We start from the raw sequence: 10,154 nt of genomic DNA on the forward strand, positions 1-10,154 counted from the left end.
GAGAAGGGGTTGGCGATGGCAGCGCTGGCCGGGGCAGTTGTGCTGCAGCCGGGGGTGCAGCAGGGGCCGGCTGTGCTGCACACCGCGCCGGCGGGCATGGCTGTCAGCGTGCAGGAAGGTGTCTGTGTCTTTTATGACTTAGGGCTGACACATGTTAATGTTTCACAAGAAAGAGGGGAAGTAAAGAGTTCAGAAAGCAAACCAACGGAGAAACCACCAGCCATGCTGCTGATTGAGGTACAAGTTCTGGATGTGGTGAAGATAGTGATACGTAAGCTGTTAGCTTGTACTGTCACACTCATTTGAGTCTGACTTCAGTATTATTTTTTCTAGACGTTCAGTTTTGTTGTACTTAAGTATGTAATCCTTTGTATAGCTTTTTATAATTTCATCCCATGTTTAAAAAGGCAAACTAAAAATTTAGCCTTTCTAGACAAGTTTTTAATTCAGTTTGCCAATTTGGTGCAATTTTGTTTGCCAGCCTAGATCTCTAAAGTAGCATTAGAGAATTGCCCTTCTGCATTTGTACAATACAGCAGTCATTAGTCAGGCTGGATGTGTAATATGGCCTTATTTGAAGTGCTTTTCATTAAAAGAACGTGCAAACATTGGTATTTATCCTGTGCTAGCTATAGGTTTATTTAAGAATTTTTTTTTTTTCTTTTAAGACTCAGGTGCCACGCTGGATAATTTCTGAGGTATGGTCATATTTATCTTGTGCAAAAAGTATCACAACCTCATTAATTACTATATGATAAAAATATATAATCGTTACAATTAAGCTGCGAAACTTCTATATTAGTTTGGTAAGAAAATGAGACCATACTTTCTTGTTGTTTTCTTTTAAAAGGTAAACATATTAAAGTTAAATTTAAAATGTTTTTTAAAAATGAGAATACAAGCTTCTGTGTTCTCAGTGCTGTAATCTCAAAACGATGCTCTGAAATTTTATATAAAATTTTGAAGAGCTAGGACTCAATTTCAGTAATTGTTAACCTCCCAGTTAGATTGCTGTATGTTAAGTGCAAAATTTTTGTTGCAGTTTTGTCCATCACATTTCAGGCTGAAAATCAAAATTAACTAATAGCTTGCATCCTGTTGATAGTGTAGTTGTTTTGCTACTAGCAACTGCCTTTGATTAGGAAAGTTGTAAAACATTTTCTTTTTTAAATAGATTGACAGAGATTATATCATTGCATTTGAAAATAAGGTCCAGCAACTGACCCCATATGAAGAGGGAGGAGGAAAGGAACTTTTTTTCTCTCCTGGGGAAGCAAAAAGGCAGAGCTGCAAAGCTGGTGATGATTTGTCAGACTCATACAATAAAGGTAAAGAGCGGGAATGTGCAACTCCATCAGAACAAACAGTTGGAAGAAATCCCAAGAATCTGAAATTTCAGATTTGTTCTTCAAAGCAGAAGAAAGGTGAAAAGTTAATAATCTTTGTATTCAATTTTAGATGAGTTACATTTTGAAATGAGGTGGAAATTTTATATTATTCACAGTGTTAATTGTTAAGCTTAAATTAGGTTAAATCTAAAATTTGGAAGAAGGAATAATACCCTTCAGTCTTAAGTGATAAAACATTCTTTGCTCAGGCTGATGTCATCTGTGTTGTGTTCAGGAGAGACATTTTTTATGGCATTGAGAAATTAATGTTCTTTTGAACAGTATGTGGTATTTGAAACCTCCAGAGAGACTTCAAAGTTAATACTGTATATAAATGTCTTTGCATAAACCTAGTAATTTGCTTAGTCTTTCTTAGTTCCCTCATTGAGCTTCAAAATGTGATTGTTCAGGGGTTTATGGATGAATTTAAGAGTGGTTTCAAGTTGCTGGCTGAGCGTGATGGTCAAGTATTACTGCCTGTCAGCAAGATATCTCCTAGAACCTGAGTAAAAGTAACAGAAAATGACTGATTGATATAAGATTTTAGGAATGTGAAAGTATGCTGCAGAAGTTAAGGACTGACTTAGAAGGGAATGGATAAGCAACTGTTTACCTAGAAACTCTGTGTCTGTAAAAGTTGGGTGACATCAGTAATGTTGAAGGGTCTGTAAACGTGTGTTGTAGTATCTGGATATTAAGGTATCTTGGCTGAGGTTGTTCAAAGTATGGATGTTGTACCAATTATTAATGTCCCTTGGTTTAGTTACTCTGTTTATAGGAAGCACGTTTGAGCAGCTTTAACAAAGCTAACAGTGTTCTTTTGTGTGGGCACGAATCCACAATGAATAAAATAACAATAAAGTGGTTTTGTTTGCTGTTGTTGAAGTGAAGTGTTAGCTGCACATCTCTGTGTGGTATAAAGCATTGTTTGAAATACATTTTGGTCTCAGCATGAAAATCATTACAGAGAGTGCACTTGGGAGCTGAGACAACTGTTCTGGAAAGGCTCTTCAAAGATGACGTATTTGCCATTTTGCAGTTTCAGATCTTCTTCAAAACTGGAAGTGTTGCACATTTACTCTTAACTTGTTAAGCTCAATAGAAATTCATTACTGCTATGCCATGAACTTGGAAATGTTATGTAACCCAGAAAGCATAACTTTATTCTAGGACTTCTTCAAGGAACTGATCTTTTTTTCCCTCAAACTCAACTAATGATTTTATAAGAGCCTTTTACATCATTATGTTTTTCACATACACTTTACAGATTCAGGATTACCAGAAAGCTGCGAAGAGCTTAACCTGCTATTTCCAAATCTTTGAACAAGCTTACTTAGTACTAATTACACAGTTGTCATCAAGAAGTGTATTGCCTAGGTTGTAAGTGATGAACCATGTCTTAATGATGCTATCAAGAGGAATTTTCATCCTGTCTTGGAGGTGAAAGCTAGGCTTGGAGTTAGATTTCTGGGGATTAGGTTCTAAACTGTATCACTAACAGAAGGCACTATTTTTTGGGTGCAAATTGTGTAACTCTTAAATAGACTCAATAATTTCTGTCTGACATCTTGATTTTTTTAATGCATTTTGAAGTTGTTTTATGCAGAAGTATGGACTAGTTTTACCCAAAGTAGAGGAACTATATTGAAATTGGTACTGTTTTTAAAAAAAATAAAGTAATAATTTGGTGGCTCCTATGATCTAAATGTGTCTTTGTTCTCACAGGAGAAGAAGCAGTTTCCAACGGTGGTTTGTGCACGTTCACCTCACACAAAATATCAAGTCTTAATCATCATGTGAAAACCCATTCTGATAAGAAACGTCACGTGTGTCATCTCTGCCTTAAGGCTTTTAGTACAGCTACCCTCCTGTATAACCATCTGAATATGCACACAGGTATCTAATGTGTGAAAATACCTCATTTTACATGTTATCTACAAAAGTTAATTAACAGGCAAATGACTTTGTCTTAGGGCTGTATTCTGTGATCATTTTGTGATCAGAAGTTTCCCTGATTTTGTTTGGAGTTCCATGCCGAAAGACATCATCTGTAGTTAGTAACTCTCTGTGTCTGTATGTATTTATTTATTTTCTTAAATACTATTCTAAAAAATTGTTAACTGAATATTGACTTTAGTTGTATCTGATTCCTATGTGCAGAATAGAATTTTTTGTGATGTTTTCATTTTGCTGTATAGCCCTATGAAGCAAATTGATAAATTGTGTTTAGAATAAACTTATGGTATACATTTATTGTATATAAAAATCCAGAATCTCGGAAAAGGTTCTATAAAAAAAAAACTGCACATGTTGATTTAAGGCAGACAAATCGTACCATTGTGGTATTAAATAAAATTCTAAGAAACAGTGTATTCTTACAGGGACCAGACCCTATAAATGCAGTGACTGTGATATGGCATTTGTGACCAGTGGTGACCTATCACGACACAGGCGCTACAAGCACACTTTAGAAAAACCTTTCAAGTGTACAGTGTGTAAATATTCTAGTGTAGAAGTAAGTACAGTCTTACTGAATCTTTTGGGAGTTTGTAGGCTTTCACATACTAAGATTTTCATGTCCTGTAAAGTTAGAAAGTTTTTGCACAGATTTTTAACCCTGAGAAGTTTCTGCTAAATTGGGACTCACCTGTGCACATATCACAGTGTTTATATCAACCTTGGTTATTGTAAGATTTCTGTGCGAGATCAGTGATATCAGTATATTACAGAGGTAGTTGCAAATGTCAAGCAATATATTAATACTTAGCTTGTGATGCAGATGTTTATATGTGTTCTGAATTGGGAGGAATGACCAAACTTGTGGTTGCTGTAATACTTCAAGACCCTGAAAGAAGAGTGTAGGGACCATAAAGGTGGGGAGATCTGCTGGATCCCAGGTATCAGTGGCCCATGTATCATAGCATCAAAGCAAAGACCAGCAGGCTCAGCTAATGGCCTTGGACCACACTGATGGGTTGAATTTTACTTGTCTGCTATGTTAGTGCAGTATTACTGCAAGATAAGTGATTAGTAAAAATTTGTGGTGACATGCATTTCATTGGTGTGCACATCTTTTCGTCCTCATCGCTTCTCAAAGAAGGCACAAGTAATGTGACTTCCTTGAATCCTTACTTTGTCCCATGTAGTAATATTTATAAATTAGTTGCTTCAAATGAATATTTGTACAATTATTTAGCTTTTTAAAGGTAGTTAATATTTTAAGTTCTTTTTTGTTGTACTGAAATTGCTAGTAGAAAAATGTGTTTGTGTGAATTTGATCCTACAACAGCGTACTTGGTCTTCCTTTACACTTCATTCCATATACTGTAGGACAAGACTGGCTACTGTTTAAAATGAAGCTCATGTGTTGTGTTTGTAAGCTTAATGATGTTTGGTTTTATAGGATTGAAATTTTAATCTGGAAATAAAAAAAAATTAGAGACTGCCTAAGGGTTCACTTGGAAAAAATAGGCTTTCAGTCATGCACCTGTGATTGAATCACAGTCACCTACGATTGAATCACTGTCACAGTATTGGATATCCAGTATCTAATTTTTTAACGTGCTGTGTCCAGATATAAAAGCTGTAAGCAAGCCTCAACTTTATTCCATGCACCTGATCTTATTAATTAGATTTTGGATAGCTTCCATCTTTAAAAACCTTGTCAGTTTATGTTGAAGTGTCCTGTTCTTCCCCTTGCTTTGATAAGGAACTGTTCAGCACTCATTGCTGTTGCAGAACTCTCACTAATAGTGCTGTGAGCTTCACCTGAATAAGGAGAGCTGGAGGAGCCCCCTAGTAATGCCATGCCTGTGATCTGACTTTTGTATAGCAAAGATTGGCAATCATGTTTGATTTTATTGAAGTGAATAGTGTTGTGGGTTTGAATGGATCTAACAGTGAATTCATTAAGTATGTTTGTAAATGGAGGAATTGAACATTAGGTAACTCCTAATTGTAGCTTGCATCCCTACAATATTTAGGTAGCACATATCACAGGAACAGTATCAAATAGTAGAATGAATTAAACTTTTGCAATGGAAGTGCTTCATTGGGATTTGAAGATGACTAAAGACTTTGATTAATGATTTTGATCTTTCATTTATTTTCCTGGGTATTTTCAAAGAATTTTGTTTGGTGTATCCAAATAGCATTAAGGTAGTAGGTATCCCCTTCAGCTGATTTTAAAATTCTAGCTTTTATGTTCCTACTATAAAATTTCCTTTTGTTTATGTTGGCACTAAACATGGAAGTAAAATAATCTTGGGAGAAACTACAGAAACGTTACCTAAAACCACAACAGGTTGATTGTACCAGAAAAAAGGGTGAGAGGGGTGGGAGTGTGCCAATTCTAGGATTGATGCAATATTTAAAATTGCAATAGATGTACTTTGTAAAATTGCTTATATTGTAATTGTTATGTCTCTAATGTAAATGTTTCTGCAGAAAATGTCTTTTTTTTTTATACTAGGCAAGTAAAATGAAACGACATCTTCGCTCACACACAGGAGAGCGTCCTTATGCCTGTGACCTTTGCAGTTATGCTAGCAAAGATGCATATAAACTGAAAAGGCACATGATAACTCATTCAGGTAGGACTCTGACGTGATAGTCAAGTCTGTGTCCTTAGGCCCTTCACATTCATAGGGCAAACTTCTGACTCTCATTGCAAATTCTAAAATTAGCACTTTTTAAATTAGTGATTTTTGAGTAAATATGTGCCTGAAAAACATGGTCTCTTTAAATTTTCCGGATTTGGCTATTGGAAGTCCAGCTGTACAGTGCTGGTAGTAACAGTCTTACTGTTATTCCTAAACTTTTATATATATCAGAAAAATATTTCATTTACGTGGTCTTGTTTTCTGTGGATCAAGTTGTCACTTTTATTTCTCAATCAGTTAATTTTCTATGGAGATGTTTCTGACAGGAGAGTTTAGAATGTCTGTTCAAAACATACCTTGTGGCTTCAAATTACTAGTCACTAATTTGGTCAGCAAATAATTGAATTGTTTTAACATTGAAAGCAATGCATTCACATCATGGCTCTGTAATGCCTGAGAAGGCATTTAGTATTTATCTTATACTTCCAGGTGTAACTTGGCTCAATTAAGATATGTAATGTATGTTACAATTAGTGTTTTAGTTTGAATCAGAGTGAGAGAATGTGGTTTGAATCAAATCTTCTGAATATCCTCACCATGCTTTGGTTCATATCTTGAGGCAGTTTGGTGCAATTAAACTTAATTCTTTTTTAATGAGAGTCAACCAGAGAGTCCAACAGAGCACCTAGTGTTATCTAGTACTGGTAGGAACTTAGTCCACAGAACCAGACTAGAGCTGGTTCAAAATCTGTGTGCACGATGGATCCTCAGCACTAGCTGTTTCTTTAGCTATTACTAGACTGCTAATTGCCAGTGTTGATGTAATTTTTGATGATACTCATACCTGATGTGACGTTTTGGGGGCAGAATGGCAAAAAAACCCCAAAAAATAAACCTACTTTCTTTTCCACCATTACCAATGGCTGGTATTGAATAATTTTTCTCATTATATTGTTACAGCTGTTCACTTTCTCTCTTTGCACATTTGTTAATACTGCATTTTTGTACATGAAATGTTAAAGACAAAATAAAAGTTAATTAAAATAATTCCTGATTAATAGTTTAGAAGTATATTAATGGCTTTAAAAATCATCAGGTTGACCCACAGCTTCTGGAAATCAAGATTTTGCATTGTAATTGGCTATGTAAACTTTTTAGGAGCATTGTCAACTAATAGTATCAGATAAGTAGAGAGAGTTTCTAAGTGTATGTTATTTTCATGTTTTTATAGGTGAAAAACCCTATGAATGTTCTGTTTGTCAGGCCAAATTCACTCAGAGTGGTACCATGAAAGTGCATATGTTAGAGAAGCATGGAGAAAATGTGCCAAAATACCAGTGTCCACATTGTAGTGCCTTTATTGGACGAAAAAGTGACTTGGGTGAGTTTAAAGGAAAAAAAAAAAAAAAAAAGAAAATTAAGTGTATAGATAATTAGTGGTGAAATCTCTAATTTTCACTTCTTACAAGGGTAGCAAATACGTTATATATGACCTCGTATAATCACAGAATATTTCTGTGGAAAATGTATTCATTGTTTTACAGGTAAACTCATCCTGCAAGGAGATGTGGTGACATCTTGTGGTTGATATTTTAATTTGTTTAAAATGCAAAGTAGCAAACATTTAACTTCTTTATTGTGCTCGATACCTATGGCATTGTGACCTTCTGTTTTTCAGTAAGAAGGTGCCTCACAAAAAATCTACGTCTAGGTTCTATTGAAAAGTTTTTTCTTAAAGCCACAAAAAATAGTCAGATCTATGTAATACCCTTTCAGTTCTCACGTTCTGCTTCTTAGCTCTAGTTAAAATGCATATGTGTCTAGCTCTATGAGAAACTAAAATAGATTGAATGTTTTACTATATAATTTTTTGCATATACTAAGTCAGCTTTTACATCTGAATCTAAAATTATACTATGTGTTTAGTTGCTGAGTGCATTGCCCTTGTAATTTAAAGAAATACATGTAATTGCTTTAGTTAGTAAAGTGCAAGTTAACCGTTGACTTCATCAGTCCAGCGTACAGTGGTTTTACTATGTGTGCTTCAAGCATTCAAAACTCTTAAATTCTGAATTCTATTACATCCATATCCAAGATTATTTTTGGACTGTATAGCACTCATGGAACATTGAAGGTGATACAACAAACTCAAATGTCTTTTAGCTAGTTGAGGGCTTTTCCCAGAATGCAATGAACCACTGCTTAAGTTCATCTTCATTCTATATGCAGGTAATGGAAATTTTTCCTATGACACCAATATCAAACAGTACTGATACACAGGTTGATACTGAAAATATAAATTAAAATTTTTCCTTGTATAAACCACAGTTCTTCAAATAGAAGCAGTCATGATTTTCTGGGAATTTATACTAAATTTTTTAACTACTCTTGTTTGGAACGGTATTTGCTTGAAGTACCGGTAAAGTTGTCCCTGTCCATAAATTTCATGTGTGAATTTGTCTTCTTTTCTAGGAAGAAAATGTTTTTGTACACATGAGAGTTTCACTAATAAATCAGTGTATTAGAAATATAACAGATGCAGTAAATACTGTATTTGAAGCAATATAGCTGGCCAATACCATCAAAACCTATATAAAATGTTAGGTTTCCAGAAATACATGAAAAAGCTGTATTAAAAAATACTTGGACATACAAAGATGCCTTTAGCATCTATTTATATTTTCAAATAAAAATCCTATTGAGGTGTATTAAGTATTTGAAGGTAGAGGTGTAATTATTTACGTATATACAATTTATTTGTTCATGTGTTTTTGCAGAGGGCACAGAAGATTCTTTTTTTGTATTTTCCTTTACAATGTACGCGTTACTTAGGTCTGTGCACAGTCTAACTCTTGCTCAAAATCATGGAAATAAAAAATTTACCATTAAAATTAAATGCTTTTACTAACTGTTCAGGTGTCCACCTGAGGAATCTACATTCCTACATGGCAGTGGCAATTAAATGCAGTTACTGTGAAGCTGTTTTTCATGAGCGCTATGCTCTTATTCAGCACAAGAAGACTCATAGAAATGAAAAAAGATTCAAATGTGATCAGTGCAGCTACGCATGTAAGCAGGTATTTAAATTCACTGAAAAATTACTGCTTTTTCAATTGAGGGATTGGCAAGGTAGGGTTGGATTTGAGGTTATATTTACCTTTAGAAGATACAAGCTTTTGTTACTGCAATCTAACTGAAATAGTATTAAGTTACATTTCTTTGCAAGATAAATGGTTCACAAATAAACAGTAAAATTGAAATGCTGTGAAGTCTGAGCGTATTTTCTTGTTAAATCTTTTGTACATAAACTCCTTAGAAGTATAAAGGAAGAGCAATCACTTTTAGTGACATTGTGATGAGAGCAAAATGTAATATTTGCACTTTAAATGTGCTTTTCATCAATGTAACAGAATAAATGCAGTCTGAACTAAAGACTGTATTTTAAAGAATACATTTAGGATAGCATTGCTTTGGCCTTCATATGTTGGAATGTACCATTGCTCCATTCTGTTTATTTTCTCTGCTAACCTTAATGAGGTTAGGAGGAAAACCTCTGAGCTTCTCCAAGTCACTGGGCAGTATCCCAATGTGTTCTTCAGCATCTGCTTACAGTGGAGGATAATTAAGGGGTCTGTGCAACATCTTTGCACTTTTCTGCTTGCCTGTGTGTTTTTTTTAACACGTATCACAGAGCTGCATAGTTATGTTACACATATTTTATTTGTTTCAGAAACGATACCTAATTGTACATAAACGAACCCATACTGGTGAGAAGCCCTTCACCTGCTCGCGCTGCAGCAAAAGCTTTCGACAGAAACAGCTTCTCACTGTTCACTTCAAGAAGCACCATGATTCTAATATTAAGCCTGCATTTTATGAGTGCCCTAGATGTAGTAAGGGCTATTCACTCTCGGTAAGATACTTCCTTTTAAGGAATCTTCAGTGGAGTTATCTTTAGCTAAGTATTGCAGATCATACTGTCACAAAGGACTGAGAGTAAAAAGCAGTGTACTGGCTGGAATGTTAATTTCTTAATGATAAGCCAGCACAACTTGTTTGCTTTCTTTCCCAAACCTTACATTAGGGGATTAATAAAGAAATTAATGGTATTCCCCTTCAGATAGAGAATAATCTGTCACATCATATTTTCAGGGTTGGTACTGGT

The 10,154-nt window shown here is 34.9% G+C and overlaps 1 protein-coding gene across 1 annotated transcript; it reads left to right on the forward strand.

Annotated features, from left to right (window-relative positions):
- Positions 1-3,145: 3,145 nt before the first annotated feature.
- CTCFL (CCCTC-binding factor like) lies at positions 3,146-9,947 on the forward strand. Its single transcript, XM_029085286.1, has 6 exons — positions 3,146-3,284; positions 3,770-3,903; positions 5,860-5,980; positions 7,221-7,370; positions 8,906-9,066; positions 9,720-9,947. Exons 1-6 carry the CDS (start codon positions 3,275-3,277, stop codon positions 9,945-9,947), a joined length of 804 nt encoding a protein of 267 aa, XP_028941119.1. The 5' UTR covers positions 3,146-3,274.
- The last annotated feature ends 207 nt before the right edge of the window (positions 9,948-10,154 follow it).

Source organism: Antrostomus carolinensis, unplaced genomic scaffold (genome assembly GCF_000700745.2).
Source record: "Antrostomus carolinensis isolate BGI_N321 unplaced genomic scaffold, ASM70074v2 scaffold9156, whole genome shotgun sequence".
Classification (NCBI taxonomy): Eukaryota; Metazoa; Chordata; class Aves; order Caprimulgiformes; family Caprimulgidae; genus Antrostomus; species Antrostomus carolinensis.

What these genes read in the sequence shown, in the direction of transcription:
- CTCFL (XM_029085286.1), top strand. An exon ending in GCACATGATAACTCATTCAG is followed by an intron (nt 5,981 to 7,220) that starts GTAGGACTCTGA and finishes ATGTTTTTATAG; the next exon opens with GTGAAAAACCCTATGAATGT. An exon ending in GCAGCTACGCATGTAAGCAG is followed by an intron (nt 9,067 to 9,719) that starts GTATTTAAATTC and finishes TATTTGTTTCAG; the next exon opens with AAACGATACCTAATTGTACA.